The sequence below is a fragment of the Dipodomys merriami genome, unplaced genomic scaffold, assembly GCF_024711535.1.
Source record: "Dipodomys merriami isolate MVZ:Mamm:240054 unplaced genomic scaffold, mDipMer1.0.p SCAF_35, whole genome shotgun sequence".
NCBI classification, from domain to species: domain Eukaryota; kingdom Metazoa; phylum Chordata; class Mammalia; order Rodentia; family Heteromyidae; genus Dipodomys; species Dipodomys merriami.
In genome coordinates, this window is record NW_027205048.1 from 14040970 (window position 1) to 14058120 (window position 17151).

Sequence of the window (17151 nt, forward strand, 5' to 3'; positions counted from 1 at the left end):
CACTCCTGGCACTCTACCACATGAACCACACCACGAGCCTGGCATTTTGCTAGTTAGTTGGAGATAGAGTCTCTCAATTTGTCTACCAGGGTAGCTTTGAACCTCAGTCCTCTGGAACCCAGCCTCCTGAGTAGTTAGGATTTACAGGCGTGAGCCACCAGTGCCCAGCTAGGATAATGTTTTTTAGGTCTAACCATGTTGTGGTGTATGTTAGTGCTTTGTTCCTTCTTGAATGTACTACAGTTGTTTATCCCTCTGTTAATAGGCATGTGGGTTGTTTCTGCCACTAGCTCTTCTGAGTAATGCTGTTACAAGCATTTATGTATGAGTTCTCCTGAGGACACATGTTTTCGGGAGTGGGATCCTAGGTCATGTGGTGTCATGAAGAACTGCCGCCCGGCTTCCCAGAGCGGCGATAGCACTTCACACAGCGCTCGGTGGATTGTGGGAGCTGTAGTCTCCCCATGTCCTCATCAGCGGACTTTTTCCTTCTAGTGAGCCTGGTAAGTGGCTGAGTGGCCTCTGTGTGGGTCTTGGAGATGAATACTGGCGCCCTGCATCTTTCTTACGTTTATTGGACATCTTTATGTCCCCTTTAGACAAATTATTCAGATTTTTTTGCCCATCTCTGTGTGTGTGTGTGTGTGTGTGTGTGTGTGTGTGTGTGTGTGTGTGTGTGTGTGTGTGATGTTAGCCTCCTAGTAGCTAGCTACTAGCACCCGGCATCTGTTTGATATTTTAAGGCAACATTTGGAGTCAACTCTTCTTTGGCAAGATGGCCACTGTGCTGAAGGTCCCAAGCACTGCAGCTGCTGAGTCCTGAGGGACTGCCCCTCCCTCCTGCCCGCCCCCCAAGCTGTCCAGATGTTGTGCAGAGGGCCCTGCGGTCTCATTTTCTGTCTGGGTGACGTCTGGGAAGGAGAGGGAAGGTCAATGGTGCAAATCCATCCCCTGGGGCTGTCAGTGGACTAGAAGCCTGAGGCAAGCCTCTAGGCCTTTTCCTCCCTCGACTGAGCACAGGTGGGGAGTGAGGTGGCCCCACCCAGAGCCTCTCCCAGAGGCACACGGAGGACAGAGCGGGTGCCACCGTGCGGGGCCCGCGAAGGCCTGGGAGGCTTCAGGGCAGAGATGAGACTTGAGCTGCACCTTGGAGGAAAGGCGGGCTCCCTGAGACCTCGGGCAGGCAGGGAGGCCGGCAGGGAGGCCGGCAGGGAGGCCAGCAGGGGAGGCCGGCAGGGGAGGCCGGCAGGGGAGGCCGGCAGGGAGGCCATCGGGAGAGCGGAACCCACTCCTCTGTCAGCCCTGTCCTGCTGTTACTAAAGTTAATACAAAACTACAAAACGTAGTTTAGATGCTAATTTACAAATAAAAGGTCTCTCACACTGCTTTTATAGTGGTTAGTATTATTGTCACTGTCTTGCTCTGTTACCAGATGGTTTTTAACCCCTAGGGGGGCTTGGGACCAGCGAGTTCAAGCCTGTGCCTTGAGCCCAGCCGCCGGCTCGCTGGTTTCTGTGGCGTGAAGCCCACACGAGGCTGGGTGGGCCTGACGGCGAGCGTGGGTTTGGGCAGAGCCGCAGTCCGCCTCGCCCTGCTGTCAGCGAGCGCCGCGGCAGCGCGCAGCAGCAGCCTGCTTCGTCCGTGTTCTAATGAGGAAAACGTGGCCTCAGGACGCCCTCTGGGGGGGCAGCTGGCTCGGAGAACGTAGACATGAGCTAATTTCCTCCGCAGGCCCTTCTCCGGCCGCGTCTGTCGCTGTGGCGTGGCTGCATGGCTGGGGCTCCCAGGGTCCCCGGGGATGAGACAGGAATTCCTGGGTGGGTTGCAGAAGAGGAAGAGGAGCGGGAGAGAAGTCCCGCTGCGTGAGCAGTGCCGCCCGCCGGGGTGCCCAGGAGGCGCCCATGGCCCCAGCCAAGTCCGCTAAGAATGAGGGGACCCCGGACGGGGAGCAGGAGCGCAGCCAGCAAGCCTGGCACCTCTGCTCCCTACCCCGGTTCTGCCCCCAGCCGGCAGTGCCCCTGGGTGTGGGTGACCATCCGCAGCACAGTGGCCCTGGGCCACCTCAGAGCTGGCTCTCAGCGCGCCCAGGTGGCCATTGTTCTCCCAACCTGGCCCCGAGGGGCTGCAGGTGAACCCCTCGGGCACCTCGCCCTCGGCTACAGAGCGGATTCCCCAGCTCTCCACACGACGGTGGTGTGCCAGCGAGTTCGCAGCCACCACACCCAGGGGACGGCGCTCTGGAAGCTGACTCTGAAGGGGGGGAAGGGTCCCACCAGGTCCCACCCCAGGGTCGCCTCGTCCCACCTCTCATCTGCTGTGGAGGGAGGGCCGGCACTGGGGAAGGACGTTGCCCACCGTCTTCGGGGACTAGGTGTCCCCACTGCTGTGTGTCTAGCAGCCCTTTGTTTTTGGAACTGGCCATGTTGCCAGCAAAGCCCGTTATTTATTTATTTTTATTTTTTGTCGGTCATGGGGCTTGAACTCTGGGCCTGGGCCCTGTCCCTGAGCTCTTCAGCTCAAGGCTAGCGCTTTACCACTTGAGCCACAGCGCCACTTCTGGTTTTCTGGTGGTTTATTGGAGATAGGCGTCTCATGGTCTTTCCTGCCTGGGCTGGCTTTGAATCACGATCCTCAGATCTCAGCCTCCTAAGTAGCTAGGATTACAGGTGTGAGCCACCAGCGCTGGTAAGCCCGTTATTTATAAGCTTATTATTTATAACTTGATTATAAATAACTGTCCCCCCCCTCAGCAGCAGCTGACCGGAACTCCGCAGTGCCCTCATAAACTGGGGGAGAGGCAGGGCCGACCCACTGGCCAGTCTCGTCCAGACCCTTGCAGACGTTGTTCCTGCCATTGCAAGGTTACAGACAAGCTTGGGGACAGATGTTGTACACTTAAGTGTCAGGCCCTTTTGCATCCAGAGCTTACATCTCTGTTTGGTGCCTAATGCAGAGGATCTCTGTACCCCTAGATCACGCACCACAGGCCCTACGTTTTTATCCACTTCATTTACAAAGCTGTCCTCTGCGGGCTGGGCGGTGTCCGCCGTCCCAGGACTTAGCAGCCCTGAAGGCAACAGCACTTTAAGAACATGACTTTAACAAGGTGACCGGCCCCACAGCCCGTGGTGAGGTCCGGGTCCTGGCCACGTGGGAGGAAGAAGCGAGGCCACGCATTTGCGTGGGAACGCGGACCAGGCTCAGCAGGACAATCCGGGAGCTGGGGGACCCCTGACCCCCAGCTACTGATGGAGATTTCCTCCTGGAGCCCTTGGCCGCTCCCTCCGCACTGCGTCCTCGGCTTGGAGCTGGACCTTTTCCGTCCATCCTTGAGCTGGCCGCTGCCTCCGTGCCTCAGTGGGGACCTGCCGCTGGGGGTTGCTGGTGCCCTGGCCCCGCGGCCGTGGCTGGGCGCTGCCCGCCCTGGCGGTGGGCGGTGAATGGGTGCATTATGACCACGCTGCACCCACCTTCTTCAGCCTGGCAAGCGCAGGCGCTGTCTGCCTGCCAAGTGGAGTTGTTTAACTTCATGCTTGAAAGCCAAGTCCTTTCAGGAAAGTTCTCTCCATCCCACCTCACCACCCCCACCCCCCCTTAGCAAAATAGATGTGCGAGTGGCTGGCTTTGCAGGGGTCTCATCCATCATTCTTTCCAGGGAATAATGCGAACAGCCCATGCATTCATTCACAGGACAGTCTACCTCTCCCGTGGCTCTCCTCTCCCTGGTACTCTCCCCCTCTCCCTCTCCCTCTCCCTCTCCCTCTCTGTTTCGTCCCTGCTTTGCTGCTGCATGTGGAGTGCGGGGAGTCTGGGTTGCATTTCAGGATGGGACTGTGTCCTGGGAAGCGCTGGGCCTCCACGCAGGCGCTGCTGCTTTGGGCGGGGGGGCGGGGGGTCTAGTTACATGCTCTCAGTGCCTGGGATGTTCTGAATGTGTGGCTTGATGTCTTGATGCAGCTACTGACCCCCCCCCCCAAGTTGGAGTTGGCCTTGAAGGAAGGAGGAAGAGAGAAAGGGAGGAGGAGAGGGATAAAGGAAGAGAGGGAGGGGCAGAGCCCCGAGACCCTTGCCTGAGCCAGGAGTCTGAGCTGGCATCTCATTGTGGCATTGGTGATGGCTAATGTCTCTCGGCCACCAGGGGACAGCCATTCCAGGGCCCCATTTGGAACTTGGTTTCCTGCTGGGCACTGCCACAGCCCCCTCCACCCAGACAGGGGACCAGGAAGCGTCCTACCTCACTACCTGGGCCCTCGATGCCAGTGAATGCCACAGCCCTGCGCCCGAGGCCTTCCCCAGTGCACCCCTGCGCACAATGGGCTCCAGCGCCAGCTGGATCACAGGGCCCGGGCGCTGTCCCTGAGCTCTCTCTCTCAAGGCCAGCGCTCTACAACTTTGAGCCCCAGCACCGCTTCTGGTTTTCTGGTGACTACTTGGAGATAAGAGTCTGATGGATTTTCCTGCCCAGGCTGGCTTTGAATCACAATTCTCAGATGTCAGCCTCCTGAGTAGCTGGGATGACAGGCATGAGCCACTGCGCCTGGCCGCCAGGCTCCTTCCTGTGGGCCTCAGTCGCCCATTTCTCCAGTACCCCCCCCCCCCGAGTCACTGAATCCTGACTACCTACCCTATCGCGCTCTCTCACACATGCACACCCCACACCCCCAAGGGGGGGGCATCAGGCCCTGAGAGCCAGCACTGCCAGGCCCAGGCCGCTCTGGAAGCTTGTCTGCCATAGTGTATGGCTTCCTAGGTTTGCCAGAGTCAAAGCGACACTTGGTAAATGCTGCTAAGAACAGCCCGGCTCCTGGACGGGAATGAAAACAGGAGAAAGCAAGATTCCATCTAGGAATCGCGCAGGGCGTAGCGGCTGCCAGGAGCCGGGCGGCTGGAAGGGGTCCCTGTGGGCACAATCGGCCCAGTGTGGGGCAAGGGCCCGAGGGCTGGCAGCCTCCCCAGGCCGCTCTGATGATTTATGAGGTGATTTGTCTTGCCTGGGATTAATGAGGTGTCTGGGTCAGCTTTTGGGGGAGCCCCTGGCGCGAGGGAAGGTGCGAGGTAAATACGGGGTGTGGAGCTGGCACCCCACTGGCTACCTCTGGGGTTATCTCAGCTGCCTCATCTGCACTGGGGAAAGGGGGGCTGGCCCAGTGCCGGGGTCCCGCCCCCGGTGGGAGCAGCAGGAGGGTGGGCTGGGGCTGGGGTCCCCAGCTTGCTCGGGGCCTGCCGTCTGTGCATGGCCAGGGTGCCCATCCCCAGGCCTGGGTGGGGGGGTCTCCCCGGAGCTCTCGCGCAGGATCTGCTCTCCTTTCCTTTGTTCTTTTCTTTCATGCTTTTTTTTTTTTTTTTCTGGCCATCGTGGGGCTTGCACTCAGGGCCTGGGTGCTGTCCCTAAGCTTTTTTGCTCAAGGCTAGTGCTCCACCACTTTGAGACAAAGTTCCACTTTCAGTTTTCTGCTGATTAATTGGAGACAAGAGTCTCGATGCCTTTCCTGCCTGGGCTGGCTTCCAACTGCGATCCTCAGCTCTCAGCCTCCTGAGTGGCTGGGACGACAGGCGGGAGCCTCCAGCGCCCGGCTCTTTCTTCTTTCTCTTCCTTCCTTCCTTCCTTCTTATCCTTTTCTACCCTTTTCTCCCACCCTCCCTTCCCTTCCTTTCCTTTCTCCTTTTATTTTTGTGTCCACATGGGGATTACGCTCTCACTTGGCTTTTTCACTCCAAGCTGGCATTCTACCACTTGAGCCACAGCTCCACGTTCACCTTTTTGCTAGTTAATTGAAGATCAATGTCTCATGGTCCTTTCTGCCTTAGCGGCTAGGATTGTGGGCCTGAGCCCCCAGGGCTGGGCCAGCGAGTGGACCGTAGGAGGCTCCGTGGGCTTGCGCCCAGCCGCAGGTGCCCCCTTTGGCAGCAAGAACAGCAGATTGTGGGTGCGAGGAGGCAAGTCTCCAGCCACATCCTCCTGGCATTTGCAGAAAGAAGTGAACGCTTGTGTCTGGCCCCCGGGGTCTTCGACTCTGCACAATGCAGAGATGCCCTGTGCCAGCCTCGCCGCCTCCGACCCGTGACCCGCCACCCTGTCCTCACCCGCTCTGCCAGCGCGGCCCTCCCGTGCCAGCTCCCAGCTCACGTTCCTGGGCAGCCCGGGAGCTGGCCTCAAGGACAAGTGTCCCTCCTTGAGTGCAGTCTTGGGCTCCTGCGGCCCGCCCTACCCACAGGAGCCTGACCCGGAGCTCCTCTGCGAGAGGCCGCACCCATTCCCCTCCACAGCTGGGGGGGGGGGACACCAGCCCACGGGAGACGACCCTTGCTAGGCTCCTGGCGCCATTTTCCTTTGCACAAAGACTATCCCTGTGAAGCTGCCCGGGCCGCAAGCGTGCACAGAGTGCCCTTGTTCAGGCCTCTTGCTCAGTTATCCCCTGCATTTGGCTCCAGGGTGTGAGGGGAGGAATGGCTAATGACAGGCGGAGCCCTGCCTTGTGGAGGGCTTTGTTCATTCACGGGGTGAACACTTCCTGGGTGCTTGTGGGGCAGGGAGCAAGTTCTGCATGCTCAGAGAGCAACTTGCCCTGTAGAGTGAAGCACAGAGTCAGAGATAGGGACGTGTGTGGGGCCTTGAGGGATGCGTAGGAGTTTGCTGCTGGGGCAGGTTTCCAGAGCATTAGCAGGCAGTGTGGACACTGGCGTGGAGGTGCTGGGAGTGAGGGACGTGTGAAGCTGGAGGCTGGCACAGGCTAAGCTCCACGGGGCCCGCAGCACCCGGGGAGAGGGGCCACCTGGAGGTGCCACAGAGCGGAGAGGCTGCCCTCGGCCTGGCCACCCAACGGCAGCCCTGGCCCTTGGGCTCCGTTCTCTCCCCCTGCATGGGTGTCTAGGTCTCTCTCTTTGCTCCAGTTTTGTCTCATTGTCCCGATGTTTGTCACTGTGTTCTGTCCAGGTCTGGCTTCTGCCCTATCCCCCGCCCCCGTGCCCCGCCAGGGCCAGCTCGCGGCGGGCCGACCCCGCTGCCACAGCGCCCCCTGCCGGGTCCCCTCCAGTTCTGCATCTGTCAGGTGACACCTTGAGGCCCACAGGTCTCCCGGCGCAGCCGCGAGGATGGCGTCCGCTCCTGTCCGGCTCTCTGCTGGATGGGGCGGCTGCTTCAGGGCCGGGGGCCTGGGACAAGTCCACGCGCACCCTCCCGGCTCTGCCAGCCACAGCCACGGCGGCCATATGTGACTCACACGCCAAAGCCCTGGCAGCTGGGGCTGCGGGAGTCGGAGGGCAGGAGCTGTCCCCCCTCCCGGGGTCCACTTCACCCATGCGCAGTGGGTGGAGATGTGGGTGGAGGGGCGCCCTGGGGACTTGGGGGACGGGTCAGCAGAGCTATGTCTGCTGGGAGGACAAGCATGTGGACTTCCCTGTTGGAGAAGGAAAGTGGGGACCGGAAGGGAGCAGGCAGGTCTTCCTCGGGGACCCGTGCTCCCTGCTGGAGTCCCCGCTCAGTGCCCGGGCACCACGGCCACGCCTGGCACAGGCCATGTGGGCACCTATGCCGGCGTGCACAGTGCAGGCTGGCGGGGTGCGCAATGGGCGCCCCTCTTTCCGGGGCCCCTCTCAGAGCAGCACAAGTCCCCGGGCAGCTCCAGCTCCGAGGCGGTCGGCACTGGCCCAGGGGACAGCGAGGCGGGTGGCGGACGGGAAAGCTCCGGCAGGTGCTGCGCGCTCAGTTTCTCCTCTGGTCTGTGAGGAGCCACGCTCCACCCCTGCCAGGGCCCACAATGCCCTGGGCCCCTGGAAGAGCCGACCCCCAGGTGCAGGATGGAGCGGTCAGGACCCTGGGCCTGGGCCTTCCTGTGGGGGCCCAGATAGTCACTTGCAGTTCTGTGGACCGCACTTGGTCTTTCTGGCACGTTCTTCTCTTTCGCAATGCTTTAAAAATAGGAGAGGCTGCAGCAAGAGCAGCTTGTCAGCCTGGAGGCCACGTGGCAGGCGGGTGGGGTGCAGGGGGGAGGTGCAGTACTGGGGGGCGGGCACCCCTTGAACTGTGGGCATCAGATGTAGATCCTTCAGTAAATTCCCAAGGCCAAAGAGAGAAGAGACCGTTAAAGCAAACAGTGTGGGCACTTACCTGCTTCCACCTCCACCTCCTACTCAGGCCACAGTCTAGAACATTCTGTTCTGTGCCCCTCCCCTGTGGAGTCGCCTCTTTGCGTGTCTCCCACCCGCCCCCACTGCACCGCACCGGGTCTCACGGGGATGGCGTCATCTTTCGGCGGCTGCTGGCTTGTCACTGGAGGAACGAGGTGTGGCCTGGCCTTCTCCCCAGGGACCTCCTCAAGGGTTTGCTCTTTTGGTGATCCCTAGCGCTGCTGCGAACCTCCCAGCACATCTGTTGGGAAGGTGTGGGTGCACTTTTGTCCTGCGCACGCTGGGAGGCCCTGCTCTGGGTGACGGGGGCCCTGCAGCCCACGGAGGCTGGCCCAGGGCTGTCCTCCCCGCCGACCCAGGGGTCTCAATGGTCTGGCGCAGTCCTTTCCCGACCAGGCGGTGGCCTCTAGGCCCGAGTGGAAACCTGGCAGGGGTAGGGCACCTATTTTCTGCCAAGGATCATTTGGATATTTGTGATCTCCTTCGTGGACCACACGTGCAAAATGATCACAACAGGCCTATGGCCACTGATGAAAAGCCCACGAAAGCATACGTCTGTCCCACCAGTCGCCTTACACAGAGGGTCCCCACCCTGCTTTAAAAGTACGCGTGTGCGCATGTGCGCACACTCCTACCCGACATGGAGGATGTGGTTGGGCGGCCCAACACGGAAGGCCATGCTGAGGGTCTGGCCTCTGCACGGGGCTTCCCCACTGGTGGCCATCAAGGGGAAGCGTGCTTTTTCCTTTAAAGCGGGGTGGAGACCCTCTGGCGCATCCCGGAGAAGGGACGGTGAGGAGGTGCAGCCTCATGGAGGGCTTCCGGCGGTTCTCTGGGATGACTCATTCTGTCAGGTGTGAGGATCCTGGTCCCTGGATCCCTGCCACACCCCCGCCACGAAGCCACCTGTCACCAGGCCCTCCTCAACCTCTGAAGCAGAAGCGAAGGAACTCCTGTCTGTGGAAGAGTAAGCTAACCCCCAGCCCTGTTGTGCAGGCCCAGCGATGAGCACCATCCAGAAGTGAAGGCGGATGGGTACGTGGACAACCTGGCCCAGGCTGTGGAGCTGCTGCTGCAGCACGCCGACAAGTGACAGCGTCGGGGGTCCGGCCTTCCGCTGCCCGCCGCCGCCAGGCACGGGCCGGTGACCGTGGCTCTGGGCTGCCCCAGGCCAGAGTCTGACCCTTCCTTAGCCTCCCTCTGTGGAAACTCTTCCTCAGCCTCCTCTGTGGAACCCCCCTCCCAGCCTCCCAGGTGGAAGTTCATCCCCCTGTCTCCAGAGAATGAAAACCCTCTGGACCTACGCTGAAACTGCCTCTGGGGATGTCCTCCCTGAACTCCTAAATTCACTCACTAACCATTTGCACACGCATGTGTCAGGGCAGTAAGGCACAGCATATGAGCCCACGGCCTCTTCCCCAACTCTGCATCCAGCGGAAAAGCCAGGGTCCTGCTGAGCGCACCTCACCAGGACTGTCTGTCCCCTCCGCCATGCCCAGCGGCAGAGTAGCTGATTCTCACTTGCCCCTGCCCCCCGCCCTGAAACCATGCCACCCTCCCTTTCCTGTCCCATATGTCACACTGCAGACACAGGCTGGGCAGGCACCCCGAACAAGAGTGCGCCCCTGCAGCCAAGGCTGCAGGCACACGGGGCACTCTGGAGCCAGAACAGATTTGAATGCACCGTGGGCTGTGTGCTGGAGAAACGAATGACCGAATAAACGCAATCTTGAGTGGCAGCCTCTGACTGCTGGGAAGGGCCCCTCCGGTTGGGAATGGGAGGGGAGGCCCTGAGCAGGGTCCGGGCGCTGGCCCTGGCCCTGCCATGAGCAGGAGCCACTGAACACTAGGGTACAGGAGCCGTGAAACCTATTCTGACCTATTTAGACGGTGAGGGAACTGAGGCCAAGAGTAGATGGCTGCCCCAGGGCTCACCTCAGACAGCCCTGGAAAACTGCCTTCCTGCGTTCATTTTTCATTATTACAACAAAATACCCGAGGCAGGCTGAGCTCATACAGAGAAGAGGTTGAGCTCAGTTTGAGAGGCCCGAGGGCATAGCCCTGGCCAGCCTCACCTCATGGCATCCTTGCAGGAAGAGAACACGCAAGAGCTAGAAGAGATGGAGGACTCAAAGTGAGGCAGGAAGGCAGAGAAACTGCATTCCCACAATCCTTCTGACCTAAGGACCTCCCACTAGGCCCCCCTCCTTCCCGCCCCCATCACCCTCAACACTTGAACCTTTGAGGGGACTCGAGCACTCTGTTGAGGCCTGGCAGTGAGGGCTGCTTTCTACACCGAGCTGGTAGCACCCCCCCACACACAAAGGCCCCTGGGACCCAGTTCACACCTCGCCCAAGTTTCAGGTGTCAGAACCAATGAGCTGAACGGACAGCTTGATTGCTCTGTTTCTCCTCCAATCAACCCAGAAGCCACTGACAAATCGTTAGAGACCACTTATAAAAAAGAAGTCAGGGTTCTCCTTAATAGGATTTCCACTAAACAAAGGCGGACGGTGCTAAAGCGCTGGACCCAGACACCCGAGTGTTCCTGCCAGGCAGGCAGACCTCCACGCCGTCAGGATTAGGAGGAAATTGTAGCCAAGGCTTTTTGTCAAGATTAGAGGCCGTGGCTGGGCTAGACACTGGCACTGGGGAAGGCAACACACAGATGGCCTGCTTCTGAAGGCGGCCCCGCTGCAGCTCGTGGCCTCTTAGGAGAGGGGTGGGATGTGCAGGTTCGGGGCTGCAGTAGCTGGCAGGAGTGGGCAGCGCGGGGAGGGAAGAGCCTGGTCTCTCTAGAAAGGCTGAGCCTTATTCAAGTTGCTGCCCCCCACCCCCCACCCCGGCCTCATCTCGGTAGAGAACACGCCATTCCCCCACCCAGAGTTGTAGCTTGCCCTTGCAGATACCACACTACCCTCTTCCCCCTTGAGATTTGGTGTGAGTTTTGGTTAGCCTGTAAAGTACCACGCATGACTAGGAAACCTAGCAGAAGAATGCAAAGAAACCAGAAGCCGCTGTCTGCCCACCTTCCAGGCGAAGGCATTTCCTCTGGGCCCTCCACACACACCAGATGGGGCTGCTGTGCCCAGACGTTTCCTGTGCACAATGAAGACCCTGCTCAGGGCATGGCACCCATCAGGGCCACCCGTGGGGTCCTGTGTCAGATGTACAGCTTGAGGCACGCAGAAGGGAGGTGGGTGGCAGTCCAATACCAGGGCAGAGTAGAGCTGCTGCCCTGTGAGCCAGGCGCCTGCCTGGGACCAGCATGTGTGTCAGTTCATCTGGGTGCAGAAGCTCAGCCCTGGGAGAAGATGCGGGGGCCAAGGGCTGAGCAGCCATTGCTGGCCCGAGCTCAGCTTGAACAGGGCCAGTGTGAGACTGGAGAGTCAGGGATCCTGTCTCGTGGGGAGGGGAGGCTAAGGGCTTTGGGGGCAAACTATAAAGGGCCACATCGGGGCTGCCTCCGAGCCACTGAGGCTGGTGGCAAGAGATAACGTGCATTGCCACGTGAGCCACCGTGAGGGGCATGTGGCGCCGGCCGCCTCCACTGCTCTTACCTCAGTCATCTCAGGGGGAAGTGCCTCCCCCTGCTGGCCCTTCACCCCTGATGCACACACACTGGCAGGCCGCATGGCCCGCCTCTGGAAGGTTCCCTGAGACGCAGAGGTGGCTGTGGGGATGCCTCGCTGCTCTCAGAGCCGCCCTGCACTGGAGCCTCTCGGTGACACTGTAGGGACTTAGGGACAGAGGGCGCCGCCTGTGGCCCTCCCAGCTCACCACACCCCAACAAAGCCACACAGCAGTTCCCAGGCAGCTGGGCATTGAACCAGGAAGCTTTATTTACACAGTAAAAGTAACAAGCAAATTCCTGAGACTAGAGGGGCTCTAGTGCAAGACAGTCCTGGTCTGCAGGGAGGTCGGGCGGCGGGGGGGGGGGTCACATCTAGCACCCCGTTGTGCAGACTGCTTTGCTACAGTGGGGACCTGGGGCCAGCCGGCCCCGGCGCCATGATTTCTGCAGCTCAGCAGTCTCCACAGTGCCCGGTGAGGGCGGGATGCACAACCCCATACAGCCCGTGCACCTCTGCCCATCCCAGACACGGCCCACACCCCTGCATGCTGACCACACATGCCGAGACTACGCTAGAGGTCAGACTATCTACCTAGGCTATAAGAGCTCCACTTCTGCCACTTGAAGACACCTTCCTCTTCTCTGGGCATGGCTTTCGGGGACCGACTGAGGCAGCGGGAAGGGCTGAACTGGCAGTGAAGGGGTGTCTAGGCACCGCGTCACTGCGCACACCTGGGCACGACCCTCTGAGCCCTGGCACAAGCCAGTGCTCTGTCCCAGGGGGCTAACGCCTTTGGGTGACCACCTCCGTGGCCCCAGAGTACCTGTGCCTTTATCCTTGGTGGAAGCCGGGTGCAGGATCCAGGGGTGCCTTCTAGCCGCTGGGAGCTCACTCAGGCAGGCCGGGCCCCGGAAAGTGCCTTGGCGACGCCAGACCATGGAAAATCCCCCCTTCCCCTGGGAGACCCATCTGGAAATTGGAGATCGTTTCCCTTTTTAATGAAGACGTTTCCTTTCCTAACATTTTCTTTCAACATACAAATTTAAAAAAAGACGTTCTTGTTACAAACATTTTGCTGTAAGGCTTTCTGAACGTGAAAACGTGTACGCAGCGGTCATGGCAAGCTCCGGGGCCTCGCGGGCCAGCCTCCCCGGGGCTCCGCGCTCCAGCCTCCACGGCCTGAGTAAGGCAAGAGGGTGTGGGTCATGTAAACGGTGCTGCTGGGCGCCCAGCAGACATCAGCTCCTGTCAGCCCAGGGCCTTTGGATGGGAGGGGAAGCCACGGGACAGGAGCCCCTTCTTCCCCAGGCTGTGAGGAGCGCCTCAGCTTCTACTGGCTGAGGCCACCATGCTGGTTGCGGGAGGGAGCGCGCGAGCCTGCCCGCCTGCCGCTCCTGGGTGAACCTCCTTTCACAGTGGAGCAGCGCAGGCAGACAGACAGGCCTCTCTGGTGGCACGGCTGGGGCAATGGTGGGCATCCTCTAGATGGGGTCTCTAGCCAATCGAAAGAACCACAACTTTATTAGAGGCCATTTGTCTCTCCAAGCAGAAGAGCCCCCTGCTGCCTCCTGATACCTGCTGCGGCAGGCTGGGCGAGGTGGGACAGGTCGTGTCCCGCTCCGGGCCTGGGTCACCTCTCTCTGTAAGTGCCCTGGGGCTGGCCTGCCGGCCATGGGGCTGGTTTGCTGGGGGTGGCAGGGGTAAGCAAGCCTCGGGCTGGCAGTGCGCCGCAGGGATGGACAGAGTCTGACGAGAGGTCACTCAGGTGCCTCTTGTCTGGTCCTAAGGAGCTGCGCTCCACACTGTGGCCTGGCCGGCCTCGTGGAGTGGACTAGGAGATGGGCCCTGCCTTCTATACCTTCCGCAGAAAATGCCTGTTTAGGGCTTTCTGGGAACGTGGGGCATGGTCATATGCTCTGCACATCCTCTCAACACCCCTGCTCCTCTTCCCACGTTGTTCTGAGGATAGACCGCCTCTGCCACCCGCCCCCCAAGCAGGGGCTCGGTGCTACCTCGATGCCAGCTGTCCACAGCACCTGCAGCGAGCTGGCTCCTCCACAGCAGGGCCCGTCCTGTGCCAGGCCCAGTCCCCGTGTGCCCTGCTCGGGCTGCCCGTGTCTCTCAGGTGCTGGGCGAGGCCTCCGGAGAGGCCGCCCTCACGCTAGAGCTGGAGTCCCTGCTGCCTTTCATGGAGGAACAACAAAGGCTTAAGCAGTTTGCCAACTGAGATCTTCCTTTAGGAGACAGGTGAAGCCCGGAGAGGACTGACCTGCGGAGACGAGGCTCGTCCCAGACCTGTGCAAGCACGGGGACTGCAAAGCGCCTAGCTCATCGGCCCGCGAGCTCAGGAGAGCACGCAGCTATTTTTAGCCACTCGCTCACAAGCCAGCCCACTTGCTATTGTCTAGGAAGGTGCTACAGCTTGACTCCTAGAACCCAGATCCCTGTGCTGCACCTGCAGAGTGAGCACTCGGCACCCTGTGCTGGAGTGGAGTGAGGAGGGCAGAAGGGCCTCGAGCCGGCAGTGGTGAGGTCTGGGACTCCCATGCAGTCAAGGAGTGAGACTCTGGAGGGGAGGGGTGCCTTGAGGAGAGCCACAGTGCCCATGAGCAGACAAGAGTGTGCGGGCATTACAGAGAGGCTCTCAGAGCCCATCCCAGGCTCCTGCGGAGCAGACAGCCAGGCCCGACATGCGCACAGGGACTAGGGGCATGCACCTGCTTGTCGTCTCCTGAGGACATCAATTTTAAGAGGTCGCTCTTTTGTCATGACATCTCTACACTCAGCTAACTTTCCACGCTCATCACTCGGGACAGGGCAGCCCCCCAATGGCAGCTGTGGGAGGCTCTTCCTGTCGGGTCTGCCTTTTCAGCCAGCAGAATTAGGCAGATCCACCTAGTTCTTCCCAGTGTGGACGGCCTCAGACAAGCACCCCGCTGTCCCCTGAGCCCAAGGGTCTGGACATGGGCTTGTCCCCCTGGGGGGCCCTGCCAGGGCCCGCATGTGGATTAAGGCCACACGGTTCTGGTGTCACTACAGGAGGCGTCTCCCGAACCTTCCCAAGCCTGGAGCGAGAAGACCTGGGAGAGAAGGCACAGAATAAACAGAGTGAAAGGACGCGGCGGGCAACTCCCCGGAGTGAACCTGAGCGAGGCCACGGAGGCCCTGGCCCCGAGCGCAGCCCCCAACGTCCCACCCAAGGGACGTGGCGTGGGCCCCACCCTGCCAGGGATGGCTGCCCACCCCCTCGAGGAACGGGCAGAAAGGACCAAACCAAAGCAGCTCTTGGGCTACAGTAGTTCCAGGGACCTGTTGGCCAGTATGCTTGATGGTGGGTGGAAGCTGAGCATCCCACCGCAAGCTGGCCGAGCGAGCGAGCACGCCCCCGTGGAGCCAGGGCACCACAGGGCAGCGGCCTCACCCTGCAGGGGGTGGGCTTCCTCCAGGGGAACCTGACACCCCTCGGAAAGCTTTCTTCGGGCCCAGGGATTCGGCACCCCCCACCCTGGGTGAGGCCCAGGCCCCTCAGTTGTTTTCTATCTGCTCAATGTCCAGCTCGCCGTCCAGGGAGTACAGGCTGTTGCCAGTGGCCCGATGGTCCCGCCAGGCCGTGACCGGCTCCCCCCTCCGGCACTCCTCATCCGACTCCTCGCAGGACAGGTCCTCCTGGCAGACGAGGTGGTCATCGAAGGAGGAGGGGAGAGGCTCAGGAACGGGGGTCCCGGCGGGGGTCCTGCCCCCCGGGCTGGAGGCCGAGAGCAAGGCGGTCCAGGAGCGGGTACTGCTGACCAGGGTGAAGGGGCTCTGGGGAGCGCAGTCCTCCATGCCGGCGCTCAGACAGCTGAGGCTGCTGAAGGTCTGACAGTTCTGCGGAGGGACAGACAGACACAGACACACACACAGGTCAGCCAGGGCCGCACACAGCCAAGAGCCAGCCCACACCTCGTGGGCACGTGGTATGTTGACTGTGACCAGACCACCAAATCCCGGGCTCACCCCGACTAGTGACTACATCCTCCAACGACTACTGTCCTCCTCCAGAGGCGCTCTGCAAAGACATGGCTGCCATGATCCGTAAAGAAATGCACAGTTCAAGCCAGGAGCCTGAAATCCTAGCTGCTCAGGAAGCTGAGATCTGAAGATCATGATTCAAAGCCAGCCCAGGCAGAAAGGGCCAAAAGACGATCCCCAATTAACCTGCAAATATGTTGGACTGGAAGGATGGCTCAAGTGGTAGAGCGCCAACCATGAACAAAAAAACTGAGCTTGGGGCCCAAGTTCAAGCCATGTGTGGGGACGGGGACACACGGACACACACACACACACACACACACACACACACACACACACACACACACACACACACACACACACACACACACAAACGTTTCCGCCCATTAACTTGACTGGAAGCAAGATTGGGTTGGACGTGAGGGTGAGGGGAAGCCACCTGATGGCATCACCTGTAATGCCATGGGGGGGAGGGGTCAGTCTAGATATAAATGTATCTAGCGTAATGGATCTGTGCCTTGAAGAGGTCATTTCACTACAGTTGTCTGCCGAAATCGGACTGGTCCTAAGATGGGCTCCTCAATGCTTATGTAGGTTCTTATGTAAAATGCAGAACAGAACACACAAACTACGGCACTGACAGCTGTGAGCGTAGAAGGGGCCTCAGTCTGTGGGAACATCTCAAGGCTGCGCACAGGGCCGATCCCCTCCCCCAGTTTCCATGCCCAGGTAGAGGGAAGAGCAGCCAGGAGAGGCTCAGAACCGTCCAGAAGTGGGCTCCGTAATTCTGGGCCCGGCTGGAGACTGCATCTCAAAGGCAGCGGTGGCCCTGGGCCTTCCCCAGGCCCTGGGGTGCGGAGGGGGGATGTCAGCTGGAGGAGGGGCCAGGCTCGGGTTGTTTCTGGCCCTTTTGGGGACCTGTGGCAGCTGAGTGTGTGGCCGTCCCCGGCTGTCTGCAGGGCCCTCTGAAGCTCTAGAGCAGGGATGGATGGGAGGGTTTCCCTGCCCGAGCGAGAGGCACGGGGTGCACAAGTTGAGTGCAGTTAAACGTCAGTGTTCATGGCTCAGCACCAAGTCAGGGCCTCTCCCAGACGTGAGCTCTGCCCAGCAGCAGACAGGACAGACGCTGTGGCAGTAAGCAGCACCCACAGCCTGGTCCAACATTCCCAAAAGGACCCCCAGAAAACAGAGACGGTGCCAGACGAGGGCTGCACAGAGGCAGGGAGAGGATGCAGGCCTCACCCCTGCACACGGGGCTGCGAGCCCTCTCTGAGGCGGGGCACAGGCCTGTCTAGAGGCCTTGTTCCTTTCCAAGGCACAGCATTTGTGTGCTGCCGTGGGTAACGATGGCCAACGGGCTCCACAGATGGAGAACGCAGGCTGTCTGGCGGAGGTAGCTGTGCTGCCGTGGACACACTGGCTGGTCCTGAGTTTTCCA

The 17151-nt window shown here is 60.4% G+C and overlaps 2 protein-coding genes across 6 annotated transcripts in view; one reads left to right on the top strand and one right to left on the bottom strand.

Annotated features, from left to right (window-relative positions):
* Lhpp (phospholysine phosphohistidine inorganic pyrophosphate phosphatase) overlaps positions 1 to 9884 on the top strand; it is a 63494-nt gene extending 53610 nt beyond the window's left edge. The window contains exon 7 of one of the 2 annotated variants that reach the window (XM_069988254.1): positions 744 to 1239. In XM_069988254.1, the coding sequence (XP_069844355.1) occupies positions 744 to 816 (73 nt within the window). In that variant the 3' untranslated portion in view covers positions 817 to 1239. Of the gene's footprint in view, positions 1 to 743; positions 1240 to 9123 lie in introns of those variants that run through there. The other variant, XM_069988253.1, reaches the window with a different exon arrangement.
* A 2059-nt stretch (positions 9885 to 11943) lies between these two features.
* The window catches only part of Fam53b (family with sequence similarity 53 member B), a 124887-nt gene continuing 119679 nt past the window's right edge, over positions 11944 to 17151 (bottom strand). For all 4 annotated transcript variants that reach the window (XM_069988255.1, XM_069988256.1, XM_069988257.1 and 1 more), the window contains exon 5: positions 11944 to 15569. In XM_069988255.1, coding sequence (XP_069844356.1) covers positions 15228 to 15569 — 342 coding nt within the window. In that variant the 3' untranslated portion in view covers positions 11944 to 15227. The remainder of the gene's footprint in view (positions 15570 to 17151) is intronic.